Source organism: Lipotes vexillifer, unplaced genomic scaffold, assembly GCF_000442215.2.
Source record: "Lipotes vexillifer unplaced genomic scaffold, Lipotes_vexillifer_v1.1 scaffold942, whole genome shotgun sequence".
In the NCBI taxonomy this organism is placed as follows: Eukaryota; Metazoa; Chordata; class Mammalia; order Artiodactyla; family Lipotidae; genus Lipotes; species Lipotes vexillifer.
The window spans coordinates 885,801-908,816 of record NW_006798282.1 but is presented as its reverse complement, the minus strand read 5'-3'; the positions used below and the strand labels follow the sequence as shown (position 1 = coordinate 908,816).

Below are 23,016 nucleotides of genomic sequence, written 5' to 3'. Positions count from 1 at the left end.
GGAAAGAGTTACTGTAGGAGGGTGAGTCACCACGCAGGTGTGTGGCTCCAAGAGAGGCCTGCAAAGGCAGCTTCACCCACCAGCCTAAGGCCTTCTGCACCTCTCTGGACTCAGGCGGGGGCCCCAATGAATTAGGATGCCAGGGTCAGGAGTGAGCTGAGTGTACCTTGCAGACTCGGTCGGGCAGCAAGGGCATGGGGCTTGGCCGCACCAGCAGTGCCAGCAGCACCTCAAGGTTCCCTGGCTCCAGCAGGAAGACAGCCAAAGACTCCTGTGCTGGGGAGCCCTGCAGCAGTGCCAGCAGCAGGTCCAGTGCACCCAGCACCTGGGGATACAAAGTCTCACACTGAGCCGGCCACCCGCCAACCCTGAACGTGGTCCACACTCCACCCCTCCCCCTAGTCTCACCCTCACCAACCTCCAGCTTACCTGGCCATCATCACCCGCAGCCGCCAGAAAGTTCAGCACCACCTGCAGGTCATCAGCGGAAGAGCTCCGCACCAGAAACTCCCGCGCCAGGCCCAGGAGTGAAGTCTGCACTGTGCGCAGGTCATCAGCCGCTAGGGGGCACTCCCGCTGTAGGCTGGGCAGGTCCCAGCAGAAACATGCACCCAGGGCCAGGAGAACACACGGGCATGGAGGGGAGGACAGGGCAAGTGGGCAGGTGAGCTGGGGGACTGAACAGACCTGCCCCCAAGGCCAGAAGCTGCAGTGTCAGCACCCAACCCCATCTGCCCCCACCAGCCTCACCTGTAGTGAGCGCGCAGAGCATCGAGGATGAACTGCACCCCGTACTTCCTCCGCAGCTTTTGTCTATGCTCACGGACTATGCTAGACACGTACTGGATGTGGCCTAAGTGGGAATCGGCAGAGGGCTCAGGCTACCTGGCTGAGCCGGGTCCCTTCCATCCTCCAAGACAGGGGCCATGCCCCTGCCAGACCTCCCTGCCCACCTCCACCCCCCACCGGGAGAGGGTCACGGTCCCCTCAGACGCCTCAGGGCAGATATGTCCCCTCAGATCATCCACAGGGCTATAGCTTCTCAGAACCTCCACCAACACCCTGCCTGGCGGCATCCCCTCACCCAAGTCCCCACACCTACCCAGGCGCACAGCAAAGTCGCTAAGGGTCCAGAGGTGAAAGTTGAAGAGCAAATGCTGGTAGAGCAGGTACAGGAGGGGCCCGCCGCCCTCGGCTGCCACCTGCTCCGTCAGAAGCTGGGCAGACATGAGCACATTCATGTCCATGGCCCAGCTGGGGACCTGGGGGAGGACAGACGAGCTGGGGTGAGATGTCAGGCCCTGCCCGCCCACTCTCAGGCCTCCCAGTTTCCACCCTGCCCTGCACAGGCAGATGGACGCAAGCATCCTGCCTGCTCAAAATGCTTCAGTGGCTCCCTGCCGTCTCTGAAGTGCAAGCTCGCAGCCTGCAGTGCAGGTGCCCTGCTGTGCTGCTACTTCCCCCAGACCCTCTTAGCCAAACCCTGCCCAGCCTTTCAAGGCCCTGCTCAAATGCCACCTCTCCCAGGAGGCCCTCCCTGACTGATGCCATCAGGATCCCCTTCTTGGTCCCTCCAATCAGTCCCCTTAGTCAGAGAGGGCAGTCCCCTCCCCGCCTGCCCCAGCAGGCCCCACCTTGCGCAGGAGGGCCCCAATGATGGCAGGGCCCTGGCACTGCACCAGGCTCTCCTGGTTCACAGCATGGCCCTGTAGGAAGTTCCGCAGCATCAGCAGAAAGGCAGCCACTGCATTCCTCTCCATTCGCTCCTCTACCGCCACCAGGAAGGGAACAGATGTGCCTCAAAGGCCTGCCAGTGGCCACAGAGACCTCAAGCAGCCCAGTCCCCCAACCATGCCAAGATCGCCTCCCCCCAGTTCAGGCAGCAGGGACACTTACCTGAGGACTTGCCCAGGGGGAGAAGCAGTCCCTGGGTGGCATTGTGGCCAGAGGTCAGTTCGGGCCCCACAAGGTCATGTGTTTCTGCTGGACCTGCCTCGGCTTCTTGGGGCTGTGTAGCCACTCGTTCCAGCAGGGGCAGCAGGGCACCCATGCCTCCCACGCAATTCACCACATCCTGCGGGTGGCGCCCACCATGAGAGGTTAGCACCCAGCCATCTCCTGCCCCACTCCATCCCAGCAGACCCTCCAGCCTGGAAATCTGGGTCTCCTCAAGACCTCCCAGGGCACAGTGCCACTCCCCAGCCCGCCCTGTACACGTGCCCATGCTCGTGCTTCCTGCACACACTGTTCACGTGAGCACACACCGCTCACGTGAGCACACACCTTCACATCCCAGGTCTCCACCCTGTGGCCTGTCAGGCGGCCATCCAGCCCATGACCAGGGGACAGGTCCAGGCAGATGTTGTTCTTACAGGCCTGCGGACAGCGGGTGAGCAGGCAGCAAGGCTCAGTGGAGGAGGTGGCGGGAGACAGAGGGTGGGAGGCAGGGGGAGGGAGCGGGATTAAGCCAACTGCCCCCCTCCGCATTACCTGAGGTGAGTAATGGAGGAGCAGCTTGGCGCCGAGTTCATGCAGTTCTCCCTCGGGCTTGAAGGGTGCTGTCTCATTGGGCCCTGGGGGGTGGGCAGGGGGGCTTCAGACCTGGCTGGGTTTCTGGCCAAACCCCACCCACAGCCTGCCTCTTCTCTGCCTGATAAGACCCGCCAGGGACCCCTTCCCCCCGCCAGACCCTTCGTTTCTCGCCTGGGCACTTGTTGAGACCCAACCAGTTGGGTCCTGGGGCAAAGCGGTAGGGGCTGGGGCAGGGCACGGGGATGGCGCTGCATACCCAGGGTGCACAGGACCCGCAGGGCTGCTGCCTGCAGGGCTTCATGGAAGATGGCCACAGCCCCCAGCTCGCCCTCCAGGGATGTGGGGCTGCCCCACCGAGTGTCCTGTGTGCCTGCGAGGGTGGAGCTGATGCTGCCCTCCTGCAGGGGGGCCACCAGCCCGGACCCCCAGCCAAGCCCTGTGGTGGTCGGGACTGACTGGGACCGGGTGAGGGAGGGGTGAGTGTGAGCCAGGGCAGCGGGGACAGGTGGTGCAGGCAGGCCCGTGGTGGTGGTCGTTGTGCGGTGCCCAGCAGAGCCGATACAGCAGGAGGAGAAAGGCTGTGGGGCCAGGGTTGGGGGAGTGGTCAGGTCACAGCAGAGCCTGGGGTTCCACCTGCATCCAGTTCCTCGGTGGCCCCCAAGGCTGCACGGGCCCCAGAGGCTGAGGCCTGGGGAGTGGGGGAGGGGGAACACGGGGCTCCAGGCCCCATCCTGTCCAAGTGCCCCCAGCTGCCCAAGCCTCCCCAAACCCTGCCTGGCACACCTCACTAAGGGAGGGGCAGCGAAGGGGTGCCGTCTTCACCAGATGGCCGTCTTTGTAGACATGCACCAGGTTCTGGCTGAAGGGCCGGCGCCCGGGCACGTGGACAACGGCCACACAGTGCTAGAACAGAAGCCACAACATCAGGTCGCAGGTTGAGACGTGGTGTCCCCTCCACCTCCCTGGGCCACATGAGGACGGAGGCTCACCCAGGCAGAGTCGGCAAAGGACACTTCAGGCAAGCTCACGGTCAAGTACTCCTTCCGGGTGCACACGGCCGCCACCAGGGTCCCAGCCGCCGTGAAGAAGGCTTCAAACCCTGAGCCGCCACTGGTGAAGAAGCTGGGGGCAGCCCAAGCCAGTTGCCGCTGGTTCTCCTGCTCACCCTGGCACCGCGCCCTGGCCCCTAGCAGTCACCCACCTGTACAGCTGCTTCCGCTGGAGCGGCCGGGTGGGGCCCGGGGCAGGTGTTACAGCCATGGGGTGCAGACACAGCCAGGCATGGAAGGTGAAGCCAGGTCCTGGCCATCGCTGCACAGGGGGTACCATGATACCCGCCATGCTGGGCGTGAGGTCAAAGTAGCACAGGGCTCGTGCCGGGCCCCGGTGCCGGGCCATGCCTGAGAGCGCGCGGACGATGGCACCTGCGTGTCGGGCGGCCCCGGCCTCAGCTCCACCCGGCCCTGAGTCCAGACCTGGTGGGGGACGAAGCAAGCGACGCAGCTCCAAGGGCCTTAGTGACACGTGGCCCAATGCCTGCAGCAGCGCCAGCAGCTGCTCCTGGCAGCGGGCCCCCAGGGCTACCCCCTCGCTGAGTGTCTCCAACAGGCAGCCCACCAGACCGGCCTGGACACACGTGGCACGGCTGGCAGGGCAGCCGTCACAGAGCCACCAGAGGCGCTGTGCTAGGAAGAGCCGCAGCTCAGCTGTGGGCAGTGCTGGCAGCCACCGCATTAGCACCAGCACCGGCTGCTCATTGCGGATTGGTGGTGGCGGACACGTGCTGTGGTTGCCCTCCACAGCCTGTGGGTGGAGAGAATGATAGTTCCCGGGCAACTGGCATGGAACAGGCCACCCTACCAACAGTGGGACTTCCTGTCTCAGTTTACTTGCCTACAGCATGGGAACACAACGTGTGCTACCCCATCCAGTTCACAGGTTGTGTTTGAGGCTCAGGAAAGCCAGAGGTGCTCAGACAACCATCGCTACCAACAACAACCCTCAGCTTTCGGTCTGGGTTGGCCTAAACCCCAACTGCCTATCCCTAAGATCATCCTGGGGCTTGCTAACATGCAGCAGCTTCCGGGCCCCATGCAGCTCAGAATCCTCACCCCAGTGACCCTGACACACAGGGTCAGGCCCCAGGTCACACATAGTCAACATGGTGCCCTAAGGTGGAGAGCTCACCTTCCGTGGTAGCCCTGACTCAGTCCTGGCTGCCCTTGGGACCCTGCCCCCAAGCCCTTGCCCTCACCATGTTGAGCAGCTCTTGCAACAGTCGATGGGTGGGGGGACCGTGACTCTGCAGAACCTCTTGCAGGTGAGGGTAGCCTATGCGCTCCTTAAACACCTCCTGTGCAGGGATGTGTGGGAAAGGAGTGAGTGTGTATGTGGGCCCCAGGGCGCACTCACACCCTACAGGAACCCTGGAGGAGGCATCATCTTTCAGGGCCCCCTTGCCTGGCTCTGCCTCTGGGTCACAGTGCTAGCAGGGGAATAGGTCTACCTCGGAAGATTGCAGATGATGGTCAGCCACAAGCATCCTTCCACCCTCCAGCTCTGAGCCAGGATAGCCAGCTCCCAGGACTCACTAATGACCATGCTCGCCCAGGGGGCTGAGCCGTACCCCAGAGGGCAGGATGGTCACCTCCCCAGCTCACTTGCTCTGACAGCCATCAGCCAGGCCTGTTCTAGAGACAGCTGGTCAATCAAACTCCCATCCCACACCCCTACTACAGCAGGACCGCAGCATCCTCACCTTGGCGGAGGAGGAGCCGCTCATGATGCAGGTCAACACTCTGACTACGTGGACTGCAATGGCATCTGTGTCCTGGTCCAGTACCTTGGGGTGGAGAGGGGCAGTCAGGAGAGGCAGGTGCCAGGATGTCGCAGCTGGCGGCACCCTGCAGTAAAAGGGGTGCAGGGACAGGAACAGATGCCCCAAGGCAAGTAGCTGAGCTGGCTTGGGGCCCTGGGAGTGTGGAAACCCTGTCTGGGCCATATAGTGCTAGAACAGAAGCCACCAGGCCCTCTACCCTTGCCCAAGCTGCCAAGCAGCTTGGCAAGGCCCACTCTGACAGAGAAGCCAGGGAAGAAACCAAGGCTGGGAAGGGCCTCACTGGGATACTGGGACAGATCATCAGTGAACCCTTTGGCCACAGCCCTCTGCCCTCCACTGTCCGATGCGTTTATGGGCCCCGGTCTCCACCCATCGCCACCCAAGCTAAACACATGTGCAGGCAGGCTGGCAAGTGCCCCATCACCCATGATGATTGACAGGGGGTTGGGGAGTTTAGGGACAATCAATCACAGGATGTTAGAACCAGAAGAACCTTCGAGACCTTTAAGTCCTACCCTGCCCCTTTCCCCTAGATCCAGGTGGGGATACTGAGGCTCACCCTGGCTGAACCCAACAGCCAGAGGCACGCTACTCCTTCACCCTGCCCTACTGAGGGGCTGAGAAGTGAGGAGGGCTTGGAGAGTTTGTCAGCAGGTGCCAGGCTGTATTTTGGCTCCATGGGGCCCTTGGTCCCAGCTCTGCCTGACTCCTTAAGGGACCTCAGGCAATCTTTTCCCTCCTCCAGGCCTCAGTTTCCTCATCTGTAAAAAGCAGGGGTCTCACTGGCCTTGCCTGCTTTGTAGATGAATGGACATGCAGGTTCTCAGAAAACAGCCAAGTGCAATAGACACACAGGGCTGCTTCATGAGGACAAAGCCAGGGCGGGGCTCTGGAGGTGGGGGCCCAGGTGTTGAGCCACCAGAGAGAGGATGCCCCATGCAAAGCCCCTGGCACCCCGCAGCCTCCTACAGCCCTCATGCAAGGTGAGGCAGGGAGCACGTCATGAGGGCATGAGGGGATAGGGAACTCCCAGTGACCTGCTTAGAGCAGGTGCAAGGATCCAAGCAAAGAAGTGGCCCCATGTGGGGGGCCTCCTTCTCTGTGAGTGACCACAGCCAAATCCCTGAGTATCTGGCCTCTTGTTTCCCCTTCTGTGCAATGGGGGTGGGGTGGTTGAGTATCGAAGGTTCCTTCCAGGTTGGCATAGCCAAACCCCAGCTCCCAAGACTAATACAAGGCAGGGAACAGATCACAACTGTGCCATTTCCTAGGATTGGGATTTGGAAGGTAGGTGGGACAGCATGGGGGACCCAGCCCCATCACTAGGCTATAGCAGGACTGGCACGTATCTGCTGGTTCCCCCTGCATAGTGCAGAAAGGCTCAAAGAGGGAGCTCCGGGGGGTGGGTGCCCAGGGACGTGGGTGCCTGAGCTGGTCAGCCCCAGGGTGGTACCTTCTGGACATCGGGCTCGGTCAGTAACCAGGTAGCCAGGTCACTGTCCCCCTCAGGGGGCGCCCGGGCCTGCAAGTACAGCTGTCGGTGGCAGGGGGAGGCACAAGGTGGAGGAGGCAGAGGAGAGAGATGAGGGAAGGGTGGGATTAGAGCAGGACCTGGGGCAGTTGCCAGGGCTCCGCCCCACAGGGAAGGATGCGCCCTGAGCCCCAGGCCGAGTGCCCCAGCAGGCACTAGGGAAGAATAGGGGAGCTGAGCCACCCATACCCTGCCCAGAGGGACAGAGCCGGGGGCAGATAAGTGGGCAGGGATAGGCACTGCATCCGAAACAGCTGAGCCTTCCTCCTGCCCCTACGTTTGGGGTTGGGGAAAAGGGAAACAAGGGGCCAGGGCAGCTCCCGTCCTTCTACAACACCCTCTTCATGTGGGGTCCAGAGCCATCCTGAGCCCCAGGCCCTCCCACTGAAGTGCAAGCCATCCCACCAGCCCAAGTTTGCTCATCAGCAGCTCGGCATCCACACGTGGTGCCCCCAGCCTCTGGGGTCCTGGCCCCCCACCCCAGCCTGGGCCCCGCCCACCTTGCTGTTCTGGATGAGGCGAATAAGGTGTTCAAAGCAATTGTTGCTGAGGAAGGTGGCCTGCAACACTGGCCGGTCCTCACATGCCAGCATCATGGGGATGGCATCTGTGGAGAGGTCAAGGGTCAGCCCTGCCCAAGCCTGTCTCAGCAGCGCCTCTGGTCAGCCTTAAACCTTCCTCCCATACTGCCCAGGCCAGACTTCCTATCATAATTTGGGCCTTCCCCTGCTAGTGCTGCCTCCCCAAGAGCCCAAGAGGCTATACCCACCAAGCATGCTGACCCGTAGGGTGATGAGGGCCTCTTCGGGGTCCAGGCTTGGCCCGGCCGGCCAGTCGGCATTAAGGACACGGAAGTAGCCCTCAAGCAGGGCTCGGAGCTCTGGCCCCCGGGGGGGTGTGTGGCTGGCGTGAAGGACATGTACCGCACCCACCAGTGCCTCCAGGGCCAGCGGCACTAGGCGGGGGTCCTGGGCTGGCCCGTGGCCCCAGCCCCGCACCACATCCAGCAGGCCCTGAACAGTGCCAGCGCTCACAGCCTTCTGCCCGTTCTCCTGCAGGTGTGGGCAGAGACGGGCAATGGGCAAAGGGCTCACCCAGCAGAGAGACCCTGAGACAGCCACCCTCGGGCCCCCAGGCTCCTCCAGGCCTACCTTCCCTCCTGCGAGGACAGCACCAAAGAGATGGATGAGACGCAGCAGGAGCACAGGCGGCAAGTGATCTGCATCCTGCAGGCTCTCTGATGGGGGTGGGGAGCAAGACAATGTCACAAAGCTTGCAGGGCTGTGGGTCCAGGGGACCACACAAGAGGTGGGTGCCCTGGGCTGGGAGTGGGGGGCTGGACCAAGGAACAGTGCTGGAAGGCCCAATCTGAGGGAGAAGACCGGCTTCTGTGCTGGGAATCTAAAATGTCATGACTCTATGCTGGGAGGTCTGAGGAGGACACAGCTCTTCGTTGGGGAGCTTGTAGGGGGCATGGCCCTGCCCTGAGAGCCTAGCCAGCTCCCTGGAACCTTAAGCCCCGAAAGGAGGACCCCAGGGTGAGCACCCCCCATGCACTTCCCCATGGCAACCCAGGGTTTAGTTTCTTAGATACAAGTCTCCTGGTCCCTCTGCCCTGTGATGGTTGGAGCATCCCGTGACCGGCTCTGGGGACCCTGCCGTACCTACCATACAGATGCTCCACACACCATCCCCCTACACCCCCACTGGGGACTTCCAGGGGCTTTCACAGCATCATATCTGGGAGGCCCACCTGGCCCTGCTCCAGTAAAGCTGGACAGGATGCCAGGACATGAACTGAAACCCAGAGAGCAGAAAGGACAAGCCCTGGGTCACATGAGTGTGTGGGCGCTGGAGGGGGGAATGCAGAGCTGCCTTGATACCAGTGGGATGGGGTGGGGGGCCTCCTGGGGGACAGGGCTTTCAAGGTGAGGCCTGATAATGCAGTTGGCCTGGAAAGGAAAAGGAAACAGTATGGGCAAAGACCAAAGGTGGGATAACTAGTTGGATTCTAGGAATGAGAGGACAGGACCATGGCTGGAGAGCGGAGAGCAGAGAGCAAGCGGGGCTGGAGAGGGAGGCTGTGGAGACGATTGGTTTCTGAGGGTGTCAGGTCCCCACTGAGGAATTTACAGTAGGGGAAACAAAATCCAGTGTATTTTAAGAAGAGTACTCAAGCTGTGGGAGAACAGAGGCAGGGACTTCCCAGGGGCATCTCCCCTCTTGGATCTGTTGCCCCCGTTCCAAACCCAGGCCCGCAGCTCCCTGGTGCATCCCAGAAACACTGAGACATTTCCTAGGCCACCACCTTCCCAAACCTGGCCTGCCCCTGTCCAGACAGCATCCTGCCAGGAGCCCATCTGAAATCCTGGCCAGTGTCTTCCAATGAGAGGAGAGAGGACACTCAGGAGCAGAAGGTACCCAGGGAGAATAGGTGGCCAGAGATGTTCTGGGGGGGGGCGGTCAGCTTCCCCGGGAGAATGGGAGCAGAAAGGGGAGACACCTAATGTAGACACTGTCTTGTGGAAGAGAGGAGACTGGGTGGAGCTACAGGGACAAAGAGATTGGACCAGGGAGTTTTAAGATGGTCCAGATCAGAGTGGGGTACAAGCAATTGGGGGGGGGTCCCAAGAGACAGGAGAGAAGCGGGAAGGGAAATCGACTCCCCTGCAAAAAGAAATTACTCATTTTGTGCAGACATGCCCGTCCTCTCCTCTCTGCCCCTGAACTCCTACTTGCCTTTGGAAGCCCACTCAAACTCCCATGGTTCTTCCAGCCCTGAGTACAGTCACAAGTGGGTCCTATCCTACATATGCAATGGGGAACCAAAGGAGGGGGCTCATGTTTGGGGGCGGGGCCAGGCGGGCCGGGGGTGGGGCCTGACCTCGGAAGAAGGTGCTGAATCCACAGGGCAGAGCCGCAGGAGGGAACTTGTACTTGCTCTTCTCCTTGGAGCTGATGACTTCCCTGGCAGGTGGGGACAGGGTGGGCAGGGGCCGAGCTGAGGCCAGCACTTCGCTCCTCCTGCGCCATCCTCCCCTCAGCAGCCTGCACACCGGCCCCTCCCACCTCTGCACCTTGGCCAGTGCGGCCACCCCCATCCTGTCCCGGGCCTCCTCTGGGTCCTCCGCCTGCGGGCCGTCTCTCACCCACTGTGCTGGCGCCGCCAGGTCTGGTAGGGGTCGAAGAGGCCCTCACAGAGGAGCAGGGCATGCAGGGCTACATTTTCCAGCTGGGACCCATGGCCCTTCTCCGGTGGTGGGGGTCCTTTCAGCTGTAGGCATGCGGAGAGGGTGAAGGGGGGTTAGCTGGACCGTGGCTACCACCTGCCAACCCCCAGGGTAGAGGCCACCTCACCTTGGCCACCAAGCGGGTCAGCAACGCCAGCACCCGGGGCACCAGCACCAGGCCCCAGCCTGCCTCTACATTCTCCGGGTTCCTGGGAAGTGAATGATGGGAGAGGTCCCGGTGACAAGCCAGCCCCCACCCCGGCCCATAACTGCACATTCTCTCACCGTGGAGAAGACAACAGGGACCCACCTGCAGAGGATGACGAAGAGCTTGAGCAGCAGCAGGGCTTGCTCCAGGTCCCCCTCGTCCAGCTGCTCGGCCAGCACGTGCAGCGCATCCCGAGGTAGCAGCGGCACCTCCGCACCTGCCTCCTCCGGCCTGCAGGGAGCGGGGTCACTAGGCGCCGAGCATCCCTCAGTCTCCCGCCCTCCATGTAGCTCCAGCCTCACCTGCGTGGCTCCAGAGAGGATAGTGAGATGCTCTTCTCGAAGGTACCCACAAAGGCCTTCAGCCACTGCTGCAGATAGCCCAGGTCCTTCTGCAGGCAAAGGAGTTCAGGGGAACAGTGGTGGGGGCAGAAGGGGCACAGTGGACAGGGGAGGGACAAGGGGATGTGGGCAGAGGTGGAAAGTGAATGGGGGTACACAGAGATTGGAGGCAGAGCAGTGGGGGTGGAGAAAGGTAGGGATGGGTGGGGGAAGAGGACAGGAAGTGGAAGGTCAGCATCAGAGGACCGCCTTACATATTGACCACTCTCTCAGGGCCCCCATCTGCTTTTCTCAGCCTCCCAGACTCCTCTCCCACTTCCTGAACCCTTGGGGACCCAGGCAAGTCTGACACAGGCAGGGGAGGGACTTAAGTGTATACATTCCTAGGGCATGGCTGTGGCCCACAGGGGTGCTGTGGCTGAAGGTCTCCCACTCACCAGCCTCCCTGAACCCAAAGCTATGGGCTGGGCTCTCGACTGCCACCTTCTCCCAACTCAGCAGCCACCACCTCCAGGAAACTTTCCTTGACTGTATATCCCAGGCTGCATGTGCACTATGGACCAGGCAGACCCACGCACACACACATTCCCCACCTGTACAGGCAAAATGCCCTGCCTCACCTTGGGAACCTCCGCCCACACCCTGGCTGGTTACCTGGACCCCAGGCCCCAGAGCTGGTTCCATGGGTAAGAGGGACAGCGGGCTGAGCCCGAGTTTGGGCGCCACCAGCCAGGGAAACTTTGGTGTGAACGGGGAAACGTCCCCTCCCACCCTGGCCCCCGGGGCAGGAAGCGCAAAGTCACGGTGGGGGAAGGGGGCCGCTTCCTCCTGGCAGACCGCAGGGATGTGGGAGGGCCTGGGGCACCCAGGGCCCAGAAAGAGAAGCTGTGAAGGACCCAGCCTAGCACCGGGGGTGGGGCCTGCGGCACAGGGGGGCAGGGGTCACATTTCCCCGGGTGGAGCTTGTGGACAGAAGCTAGTTCTATAGGCTTGACGTCCAGGAGAGCTCCGGGACGGGAGTCAGGGCGCGCCTATCCAGGGCCAGGCTGTGGTCCCTGCTACTACAGTGCCCTCCATTCAAGGCGCCCACAGCTCCCCGACCTGGGTCTAAGGCCTCAGGCCCAGGCAATGATGCAGAAGGACTCATCCATACCTCTGCCCCCCCCTCCTCCTGCGTCCAGGCTCCCCAGCTGGCCCTGCTGGTCTCTTTGCTCCAGGGACACAGGCAAGCCCTGGACTAGCCCTAATCTGTTCTAACCTCTAAGCCCCTCCCAAGGCATGGAGTGGGTGGTGGCCTGGATCTGAGCTCCTCCTTCCATCCCTCCCCCTTCCCTCCTTCCACACCAGCCCCATCTGGAGCACCCACCCTAACCAGCAGGGCCAGGGAACTTTCTTTCCCAGGGGCAGGGGGGAAGGGCAGGGACTACACTGAACATGTAGGGGCAAGGGACACACCACAGACGACACCCAGGTGTCACGGACTTCAAATCAAGGACCTCCAGAACTACCTTTGCATGGACGGCTAATTTTTTTTGCCACTTGTGGGCCCCAGACCACAGGGCCAGGGCTGAATGGGCCCCAGGGAAGGGGCCTGACCCCAGCAGACTGGGCCAGGCCCCCAAAAAACCTAGACAGAGCAGCCCTCCACCCTGTGGTCGGACACTTTCTTTGTACATTTTGTCACAGAGCCAAGGCCCAGGCAATTCTGAGAGGGGCTGGGGCCACCAAGGTGCAGGCCCACACCACTGTGACTTTTTGCCTTGTCAGTTACCTTTGGCGACCTCTCCACCCTCTGCCGCTGGCAGCCTCCCTGCTCACCTACCTCTGTCTATACCTCTCCTCTCCACAAACCAGCAAGGACATCAACATGCCCAACCCTGAAAACACCAGAGCAGGCCAGGGCTCTTAGACCATTTCTTTTGAACTCTTCCCACTGCAAATGGGAAAACGGGGGGCCCCAGAGGGGATGCCTCGTCCACTAGCACAGTTGCAGCTCAACCTCTGTTCTAGGCCAGGATCACTCATGGTGGCTAGAGCCAGTCAGCCCAAGCTGACCACATGACCCACGACCCTGCCTCAATGACCCCACACATCCCTCCCTACCTTCAAAATTGTCCCAACACCATCCTCCCTTCTTCTAGCCCCAAACCACCCCCAGTCAAGCCACTGTCTCTCCCACCCAAAACCTGAGTCCTTCTTGCCCACTACAGCTCTGCTGAGCACCTGTAAGCCCACATTTGACCATGTCCTCCCTCCCTGACCCAAAGATAAAAGGCTTAATTGGTAAGCCAGGCATTCTGGGCCCCTAGTCCAACTAGGGACTCCTTCTCCAGCCTCTCTGCCCTCCCACATCTGTGATTCACATTCTCCGGTGCAGGCCTCTGACCTCCCCATGCCCCACTGCCATCTGTGACTTGGGCTTTTGGTACTTACGCAGGAAACTCCCACCCTCCTCATGGCCATCACCTGGATTGGCCCTCCCAGACCTGACGGGCCCCTCAAACTCTGCACACCCCTGCTTTCTGTCCCTAGAACCACACCCTCAGCCTGTCCAGTCCTGCAAACCTCCAGCAGGTCCAGGCTGGGCTGGGTTCAGGTCTGAGGCAATCAAGGCAGCAGCCTTTGTGGGTTCTGGAGGGCCATGAGGGGTCTCTAAAGCACAGTAGTAGGCAGGGGTAGGGGTAACTGCCGGTCTTGACTCTGGGGGTCTCACCTCTTCTCCCGGGGAATTCTCGGCCTGGCTCTGACCTGGGCCCCATGGCTTGAGGCTGCAGTGCTGGGGGGTGAGGGAGTCCCTGCAGGCACCGGGGCTGGGAGGCAGGGCAGAGCAGGGGCCTCGAGCATGGAGGCAGTGCTGCATGCCGAAGGCTCCAGAGCCGGCAAGAGGTGGCTGTGCTGCTCAGCAGCCCCACACTCCTCTCAAAGCTCTGCCTCGCTGGCTCCTCCTTCCCTTTCCAGCTCAGAACAGGAACGTTGGTGGGCCAGCCCAGTCCCCACCCCAACCTGACTGGGCCAGGGTCCCAACCCTGCCCCTCCCACGAAGGCAGGTCAGGAGCAGTCACACTCCTCCCAGGGCCTTGCAGCAGGGGAGAAAGCTGTGGGTATGGGGGTCTCAGAGTCACCCCTGTAGGGACCCCAGTCTATGCCCAACCAGCCCTGAGCACATTCAGTGCTGGAGGAGGGGAGGTCTCACGGGTTGGTTAGGTCCTGGGTGAGCATGGAACTGCCACTTCCTCAGAACTCTGAGGTAACCCGGGAGGGCTGAGGGCAGGCGGCTGAGGCGTGGATGGGTGGGTGGGGCTGCCCTTCAGAGGGACAGGGACCACTGAGCTCCTGACACCGTGCTGCCTGAGACCTGTGTGCCTTACCCCGAACCTGACATCAGGCCTGGCTTGCCCTGTGTCTCAGGGACCAGATCTTGCCCCAAATCCCCCATCCCCAAAGTTCCTTAAATAGTTCCCAGCGCCCCCAGGGCCCATCAGTTACCACTACTGTCTGAGCACACAGTCAGCCACCCTACCACAGGCCCAGGGCACGTCCACCCCCTCCCCCCGACATCCGAAGCCCCCCACGGGTGGTGCCCACCTCATCTCCGGCCTCACATGCCATATTCACTGGCTGCCCCACTGGATATTACTCACTGTCCCCACTGCCACAAGTCTGCATGCGCTTTGCTCTCTGTGTTTCCTCTGCTTAAATGTATCCCCATCAGAGTCAGCACCTTCCCCAAGATGCAGCCCTGTCTGGTACTTCAGAGGCCGGGGGTGCCAAATTGAATGTGGTTGAGGGCATGGGTTCTGGAGTCCAGACCTGATTCTTATACTCGGTAGCTTACTAAATATTAATCTCTCAAAAGGGAACTCTCCTACACTGTTGGTGGGAATGTAAATTGGTATGCCCACTATGGAGAACAGTATGGAGGTTCCTTAAAAAACTAAAAATAGAGCTACCATGTGGTCCAGCAATCCCATTCCTGGACATATATCCGGAGAAAACCATACTTTGAAAAGATAACACGCGCCCCAATGTTCATGTATCATGAACAGCACTATTTACAATAGCCAAGACATGGAAGCAACCTAAATGTCCATCAACAGATGAATGCATAAAGCTGTGGTACATATACACAGTGGAATATTACTCAGCCATAAAAAGAATGAAATAATGCCATTTGCAGCAACATGGATGGACCTAGAGATGATCAAACTAAGTCAGAGAACAACAAATATCATATGTTATCACTTATATGTGGAATCTAAAAAATGATACAAATGAACTTATTTACAAAACAGAAACAGACTTACAGATTTAGAAAACAAACTTATGGTTACCAAAGGGGAAAGGTTGGGGGGAGGGATAAATTAGGACATTGGGATGAACATATACACACTACTATACATAAAACAGATAATCAGGGCTTCCCTGGTGGCGCAGTGGTTGAGAGTCCGCCTGCCAATGCAGGGGACACGGGCTCATGCCCCGGTCCGGGAAGATCCCACATGCCGCGGAGCGGCTGGGCCCGTGAGCCATGGCCTCTGAGCCTGCGCGTCCGGAGCCTGTGCTCCGCAATGGGAGAGGCCACAACAGTGAGAGGCCCGCATACCGCAAAAAACAAACAAACAAATGAAGAAACAAACAGATAATCAACAAGAACCTACTGTATAGCACAGGGAACTCTACTCAATACTCTGTAATAATCTATATGAGAAAAGAATCTGAAAAAGAATAGATATATGTATAACTAAATCACTGCTGTACAACTGAAACTAACACAAATTGTAAATCAACTATATTCTGATATAAAATAAAAATGAAAAAACAAAACAAACGATTAATCTCTCTGTTTCAGCTGCCTCTTTAAAACCATCTATTTGCTTAACAGGTAAAGGCTCTCCAACCACACCCACCAGCATGTGGTAAGGTGAGTGGGAGCTCCACTCCCAAATTCAGGGGCTCTGCCTTCCCAAGCCCTTGGCATTCCAGGGCAACACTCATCTTCTCCCCGCCCACCTCCATGAGTGACAGATGAGTGGCAGACCTTGGTTCACTGGCAGAGCCAAGGTCCCATGGGCCACTCCCCAGCTGGCTGTCCCAGGCAGGTGGAATGGGAGGATCTTCATGGACCCCAGGTTAGTGATAGAAGCGGGGTAGGGAGAGAAGACTGAAGCTCCATAGTGGTGACTCTTCCCAGTCAGAGCTGCCTAGGTGGTAGTGAGCACCCCATCTCCTGGAACAGGCAAGCAGAAATGGGATAGGGTGGGGTGGGGTGGGGCCTGACCAGGATGACCTCCTTCATGTGTGGGTGTCTCCCCACTCAGCGTGAGGGGGATGGCAACGTCACGTTGAAGGTGGCTTTTGGCTACACCAGGACGACTGGAGGTCAGATTTGGAGGGCCTCGGGCCAAGGAACGAAGCAGGAAGATGGGGACTTTGCCAGGGGCAAGGACAACTGAGGCTAGTGGTCCAAGTGCCTAGGTGGCTGGGCCAGTCTCTCCCCCTTACCTGGGGAAGGGGTCTTGAAAGGCATGGACCTTCTGGTCTCCATAACACCCCTCAGGGTTTAACCTTCCCCTTGTCCTATCACTTTGGAAAACAGGAATTTCCTTTCAGGGTCCCCATAGTAACTGACCTGTTTCCACGGTGACCCCACACTTCCACATCAGCTCCCCAGTTGCCATAAAAGCTCCAGGGATTACCAGCCCCTCCCCCAAACCTGGACTCTGTGCTACTCTCCCCATCACCTCAGTCCCTCCGTCTTCAGTTGCCTCAGTAATAAAGGCAGGTAGGAGGAAACCCTGGTTGCCCCTTTAAGGTACGGAAGAGGGTTGGGGGGGGTGGTCAAGCACCAAGGAGGTCCTTTTTCCCATTTCAAGATGGTAAACTGAGGCAAAGGAAGAAATATGACCCAGCCAAGGTCTCAGAGGGAGCAGAGGGCCTGACTAGGTTTCCATGAGGCAGGAAAGCTCATCAGTCAGGGGTGAGGGACCAGGGAGGGGCGGGCAGAGCGAGGTCAGCTCGGGCTCTGACCTGACCTTCCTAGAATCCTGAGTCCTCAGTGGCATAAGCAGAGAGTTCAGCCTAGGCTCCCCACCTGAACCCTGAATGTTTGCCCTGTCCTGACTTTTGGGACCCTAAGTACCCCTCAGCTTTCATGCTCCCCAATGCTCCCTTTCACTGGAGGGCTACTGAGCAGCACTACTGCTCCAGCCTGAAAGAGGGCCACTCATCTGCATATTTTGCATAACCTTGACAGCCACCCAACTGCTAGCCTACTGGGTGCTGCCCCAGTCCCCTTATCCTCTCCCCCACTTCCTAAGCCTTCACTGGGGAAGCCCTGCCGGGTTGAGTCCTCTGGATGTGCCCCCACCCACCCAACGAACTTGCCGCTCACAGTTCCCACTGCCGTGTGCTTGCTCCTCCTGCTCCTGTGCTCTCAGTCCTCCAGGCCCAAACTCAGTCCTCTGGTAAGACATCCCTGATCAGTCACCCGGACATTCAGCTAATACCCAAGGAGCACCTGCTAAATGTGAGGCGTGGGGAAACCGCAGAGTAGCAAGCACAATGAGGGTTCAAGTGGGGACATGCCTGGGCTGAGGTCCAGCTTGGGCTGCGGGAACAGGCGGGGAAGGCCTCCTCAGACAGGAGGGAGAAGGCTCCAGGCAGAGGAAACAGCCTGTGCCGCCCGGGGGTGCAGGCCCACCTGAGTGTTCCCACCCACAGGACTAGACCTTTCCTGGGTAAGGGAACACAGGATGGAGACTGGGCCAGAGCTCTGCCAGACTCTGCCCCAAACCTGTCCAATGACCTGGTACAACCCTGCCTTGGTTTCCCCACTAAGGCTCTGAGGGGCTCAGACTGAGTGATGTCCAGGGGGCACTCTAACCCTCCTTCCTCCTTCAGTAGCCACCCACAGCCCCCTCACCCACTCGTGGCCCCAAGAGGTAGGGGGTGAGCAGGCCCGAACTTGGGGTCTGTGAGGGGAAAGGAAGGGCAGAAACAGGGGTGCTCCCAGGGCGGGCCTAGACCCACAACTGGGGAAACAGGTTTGCCAGCTGATGTCGTCTCTCACTGTTGAAGGGAGGGGCCAAAGTATTGGGGGAGCCTACTGGCTGGGTAGCTGGCCATTTCAGGGGTCTCTTAATACCCTCTCTCAGTTCGACCCCTTACCTTATCTTCCCCTCTCCCCCAATACACACAATAGGTCCCTGGCAGGGCTCAAAGTAGCACAGCCACCACTCCCTGGGAGCTCAGTACAGAGGGTGGAGACCACGTTCCGGGAGCAGAAGCAGGACCAAGCCAGCAGGAAGGCAGTGCTGGGAGGCTGGCTGAAGCTTCCTCTCCCCAGGAAACCTGGCCCCTCCCGGCTCCTGGGTTCACACTCATATCCTGGATTTGTTTGCCTGGCCCCAGGCCATACCCTGCTTGCCCAGGCTTCTAAGGCTACAACCAGCTAGCCTGTGCCCCACACCTGCCCTGTGAGGTGAGGAGCTGGAGGGGGAGAAGGGACTCAGCACAGATGAATGCTAAACACCTGTGAGGGACTGACCACTTGCAGAGGTCAGCTAGAAGGGGCAGCAGGAGGTAACCACGTCGGAGGTGCAATCCTGGGAAACAGGCCAAGACACCCTTCCCCAGCAGCATGCCACCCAGCCTGAAGACCCACCATTAACAACCCTCAGTCTCGTCACCTCGTTCAAGCCCTCCCCCGCCCCCCCCCGTCGCCTGATCACAGGTGAAGAAACTGAAAACCAAGAACCTGCCCATGACCACGGGGGCAATCAGAAGCATGAGGGCCAGGGGCAGGTTTCCTCCCAAATCTTTTGCTCCTTCACAAGGACCAACCTTTGGAGATGGAGACAGAGAAGCTGGGGTGAGGGGATCCAATGGGTCAGGGAAGCAGGAAACTTCTCTGGCCTGGACCAGCCATACTGGCTATCCCTCTGCACAGTCCAGGCCACCGGAGGCCAGGACTGTGCCAAATTTACAGATATGGAAGCAGAGGCTCAGGGGTGTAAAAAGCGTGCCCTGGGTCACACCAAAGACAGACTCTACTCCATGCCCTGCCTCTTGCCAGGTGCCTGGACTTCTCACCACCTAAGTGGGCTCAAGAAGCTACGGCCCTTTTGGCCTGGACTCCTGATCCCTGGGGCCCAAGTCCTGGCCTGCAGTCCTGGGAGACAGTCGGCTAGTCTCTTCAGAGGGCCAGCTGATTTGAGCATGAATTTCCCCCTAGTGACGAGATCAGGGGCACACAATAGTGCATTGTGCCCAAGGCACACCTGAGCCAGGAGTATGATGACAGGCAGGTGCAGGGAGGAAGGCTGGTGCTGGATGAAGGGGAGAGGGAGCCTTACCCTGGGTTCTCTCCTTGCTGTGAATACAGAAGGAAAGTGGGGGCCTATGTGTGCGAGACACAGTTTGGGGTACACCTGGGTCAGAGTTGCTCCCTTCACCTTCTGAGGCCACTTGAGGTAGTCTCTGAGGAAGGACGGGGAGCTCAGGAGAAAATGGCCTCCCTCCATCCCTTTCAAACATCCCTCCCACCTCACCCGCATTCCCCATTTTCACCCCCAGCATCCAAGGCGAATCTTTGGGCTGGACCCCCCCTCCCCCGTAATCCACACCCTGCCCCCCCGGGGGTTGGGGTGGGGCCACCTGGGGTCAAGGAGGAGCTCACAACCGGCAGTTCACCGCAGGGTATCTGAGGAGTTGACTCAAGTCAGACGCCCCCCTTGCATGCCTGGAGACCCCCAGCCCACTCAGACCCATCGGGCGACCACCCAACTGGGCTGCGCCCACAGGAGTGGCACGCCCAAATTCAAAGTAAGCCTCCCGCCCCTTCCGACCCGGCCAGCCTTTTTTTTCCCCCAGGCCTCAGTTTCCCCATCTGTAAAAGGGGTAAGTGCCCTGTCTTGGTCCAGGCCCCTCTCCCCAGGGACAACCGAGGCTGCACTGTCCCCACCCAAGAGGCTCTTGTAAGGTGCGCGCCCGCGAGGGCCGACCCCCAGGTATAAGTGCCAGAGGCACCAGCCGGCCGGGGTCGCACACGTGCGTGCGGAGCCCGCGCACGCCCGGCGCGTGGGTATACACGGCCCAGGTGGCGCCAGGCGCAGGTGCAGCAGACGCCGGGCGCGCGGAGCTGTGGGCACGGCGGGCGCGGGCTCACCTGCGCGTAGTAGAGTAGCCACAACTCGTAGAGCCGCTCCGAGGCGGCCATGGCCCGACCAGGCTCCAACCCTGCTGCACGCCACCTGCCGCCGCCGCCGCCTCCTCCGCGCCGCCCGCCGGTTGCCCTCGGCCAGGCCCATGGGCGGAGGGCGTCACTCCAGGGCGGAGCGGCGCGGTACTACTGAGGGAAGTAGTACTGGCCGCCGTCGCGCTCCTCCTCCTCCCGGTCGGCCACCGCCCGGCTTCCTGCGCTTCTGCAGCAGCCACCGCCGCCCCGCCTATCCCGGGACAGTGCAAAGGGCGGGGAGCCAGACAGGAGGAGGAGCCTGAGGTCAGGGCGGCCCGGGAGGGCAACCAGCAGCCCCGCCCCCCGCAATCCGCGTCCTCCGGAAAGGCCAATCTGAGCCTCCCGGACTAGGGTCTGGGTCAGGGATTCCAGATTTGCCCTACGTCTAGATCTAACCGGGACGCAGCCCGCCTGGCTGGAATGGCCACCATTCGTGGAAGGGACAGGCTCGCGGGATTGGGGGAAGGGTCTACGGGCCGCGTGCAGATGGGCAGGGTCCTTCAATAACTAACGGGGACAACAACCGTGACAACCACTTGTGGAGTTTACCACATGCCAGGCGCTTATGGGGAGACCGAAGTGTCACTTTTTTAATCCTGTTGTTAGTGGAGCAGGATTGTGTGGCAGGAGTGCGGGGCGGGGGCAGGAGGGGCGGATCAGAAACCAGCAAGACAAGCCTGAAATAACTCCGGGGGAGCAGTTCCCTCCATCTGTTGGGCAGATCCCTGGAAGATTTAGGTACTCCTCCCTCGCCTGGATCCCCTCATCCAGGAAGCCTTCCCAGATACTCCAAATGGAGGCACCCTTCACTCCAGGGCTCAGCACTTGATTCACATTTTTTTTCTTTAACTTCAAGAGGTTAAAGGCTAAAGGGTACCTCATGCTTCTGTTTAACAGGCAGAGTAACTGGGGCCCAGATGGGCCAAATGAGGACCACCTGGGCAGCATGGACAGGGACAGAGGCCTGACTTTCCAGCACCACTGCCACCATCACCCCTGGGCCTCTTCCCCCACCTTCCCCTACCCTCCCTGGGAGGTGAGGAGGGCCCATGGTGTTGGGCAGGGCTGAAGCCCTTTGTTGGGGCTGGGGGGAAAGTTTTGGGGACCCAGAGAGTTACCATCAATTGGAGGAACTGACCAGCCTGGAGCCCCCTAGACCTTGGGTGGCCAAGAAGAGATAGACTCTGTCCCCATACCTATCCTGTTCTGTCCTCCTGGCTTCTTGGGCATCTCCTCCACTCTGGCCTTTTCTTCTGCCCCATCCATCCTACTTCTGACATTTCCTGAACACTTATTACATGTGTATTGGGTACTACCTGCATACCAGGCCCTGGCAGGGCACCCCACCTGATGCAGGGGAGAGGGCACCAAAAGGCCCAAGTTACAGAGGTCAAGAAGGTCGTTTGTGGGGGCCAGCTGGACAGGGGTCTGTGGCACTGGGGGTCTCTGAAGGGAACTGGGAAGCCAGGAGTGGGTGTCCACCTGCTGTCAGCCTGGGAAGGGAGGCCACAAGCAGGGAACAGCTTTGCTGAGACACAAGTCACTCTCCCTAGGTGGGAGGAGATGTGGCTCTGGGGACCTGGATAGGCTGTCAGAAGATACTGACTTCAGCCAAAGTGGTCTCTCGGTTGTCAGGGCATGGTAATTGACTTGGGAAAGGATACCCTGGCAGCTCCTGCTGGGAGGCAGTGCACCTATTGGCGGAGGGCAAACCAACTCTCAGCTCAGTTCTCAGGAACTAAGCTCAGGGTGGTCCCTTAGGGCCCACTGGGCCCAAGCTGGGGTTTGCTCTTCTCCAGGTTAGGTAGTCTGACCCTGGGTACTTTGCCACCCCGGGGGCGGGGGCCGGGCGGGGGGTTGGGGGTGGGAGGGGATCATCCATGAACCCAGAGGAAAATGGCCATTCAGCCAAGCCCTGCTCTGCTTAGGTTTTGTCTGAGCTGAGAGTGGACAGAGAAGGGCCCAGAGGCCCATGAACAAGTGCATCCAGGAAGCCACAGATAGCTTAAGAGGAAAGGAGAGGCAGACCTCTTAGGCTGGGATCAGAGTAGAGAGGGAAGGCTTCGTGAAAGCAGTCGAGCCTTTAAGAATCAGGAGAAGTGGACAAAGATGGGTCAGCGCATTCCAAGTGGCCAGCATGGTTGGCGCTTAGGTAAAACCAGAGCGATTGACGCGCTCTATCCTCCTTCACTCAGGTCTGGTTCCTCTTGCCGCTTCTTCCCTGATTGGCATTGGACGAATCGAGCCTTAGCGCCTTCTTTGCCGACCCCCGGAGAGCTAGACGTTTTGCGGGGGAGGAAGAGGGCGGGTCCTCCTGTAGCAACTCAGCATTGGTTGGCTTTCAGGACTTCCTGCTCTCCCATTCTCGTCCCTGGATTGGCCGTGAGGGGTTCGTCTAACACCTTGGGCCTGCGCGCTGCGGGACCAGAGAAGAGTGGGGGCGGGGGGGATGTCTGCGGGCAAGATGGCGGCTACTGCGGCCGGTGTGGGCCGGTTGGAGGAAGAGGCGTTGCGGCGAAAGGAACGGCTGAAGGCCCTACGGGAGAAAACCGGGCGCAAGGTGAGGAATGCAGAGTGAGGGCCGTGGCTGAGGTACCCAGCGTTTGGTTCCGGCATCAGGGCGAGAGGGCAGGGGACTACAGAGAAAAGGCAACTGCCGGGGACGCGCATGCGCGCTGCTGGAGCATGCGCACGGCGTCGGCGCCCGCCCAAGTCTGGGTCTGCGAGAGCGGTACTATGTTTGCGCTAGTGCTGTCGCGCGTGCGTAGGTATGGTAGGGCAGTGGTCGACGCGCCGCAGGCCCTGTGGCTCCTGGCCGGTGTTTCCCGTGTGGATTTCCAGGGCCAGTTTTAGTTTCATATGCTCGTTGGTTTGGGCGTGATTTGTTCGTGTCTGAGCACGCTGAATCTTCCGTTTTCCTGTGACCAGCCGGCCTCCCATCCCTGGTGAAATACCGCGAGTCTGGCCGACTCTCCGCTGTGTGCCATAGCGCCTTGGGCAGGGCAGTACGAGACTGCTCTGGGAGCCCGGCTGGATCGTTGAGTACAAAAAACCAGAAGGAAAGATCCATGTCTGGGTTAGGGTAGACCTAAGGGAAAGA

General features: G+C 60.0%; 2 protein-coding genes across 2 annotated transcripts in view; one reads left to right on the top strand and one right to left on the bottom strand.

Annotated features, from left to right (window-relative positions):
- Nucleotides 1-19,907, bottom strand: part of NBEAL2 (neurobeachin like 2) — a 30,809-nt gene extending 10,902 nt beyond the window's left edge. The window contains exons 1-24 of the mRNA XM_007470262.1: nt 19,848-19,907; nt 10,643-10,731; nt 10,443-10,571; nt 10,260-10,341; nt 10,052-10,176; nt 9,787-9,869; nt 8,054-8,139; nt 7,672-7,954; nt 7,403-7,509; nt 6,825-6,905; nt 5,291-5,374; nt 4,787-4,885; nt 3,734-4,335; nt 3,522-3,654; nt 3,316-3,435; nt 2,789-3,110; nt 2,491-2,573; nt 2,284-2,376; nt 1,897-2,074; nt 1,635-1,768; nt 1,103-1,262; nt 751-853; nt 430-583; nt 167-325 (exon numbers count right to left, since the gene is read on the bottom strand). Of these exons, the coding sequence (XP_007470324.1) occupies nt 167-325; nt 430-583; nt 751-853; nt 1,103-1,262; nt 1,635-1,768; nt 1,897-2,074; nt 2,284-2,376; nt 2,491-2,573; nt 2,789-3,110; nt 3,316-3,435; nt 3,522-3,654; nt 3,734-4,335; nt 4,787-4,885; nt 5,291-5,374; nt 6,825-6,905; nt 7,403-7,509; nt 7,672-7,954; nt 8,054-8,139; nt 9,787-9,869; nt 10,052-10,176; nt 10,260-10,341; nt 10,443-10,571; nt 10,643-10,731; nt 19,848-19,898 (3,540 nt within the window). The 5' untranslated portion in view covers nt 19,899-19,907. The remainder of the gene's footprint in view (nt 1-166; nt 326-429; nt 584-750; nt 854-1,102; nt 1,263-1,634; nt 1,769-1,896; nt 2,075-2,283; nt 2,377-2,490; nt 2,574-2,788; nt 3,111-3,315; nt 3,436-3,521; nt 3,655-3,733; nt 4,336-4,786; nt 4,886-5,290; nt 5,375-6,824; nt 6,906-7,402; nt 7,510-7,671; nt 7,955-8,053; nt 8,140-9,786; nt 9,870-10,051; nt 10,177-10,259; nt 10,342-10,442; nt 10,572-10,642; nt 10,732-19,847) is intronic.
- Nucleotides 18,083-23,016, top strand: part of CCDC12 (coiled-coil domain containing 12) — a 55,167-nt gene continuing 50,233 nt past the window's right edge. Inside the window, exons 1-2 of the mRNA XM_007470263.1 lie at nt 18,083-18,161; nt 22,262-22,476. Coding sequence (XP_007470325.1) covers nt 22,366-22,476 — 111 coding nt within the window. The 5' untranslated portion in view covers nt 18,083-18,161; nt 22,262-22,365. The remainder of the gene's footprint in view (nt 18,162-22,261; nt 22,477-23,016) is intronic.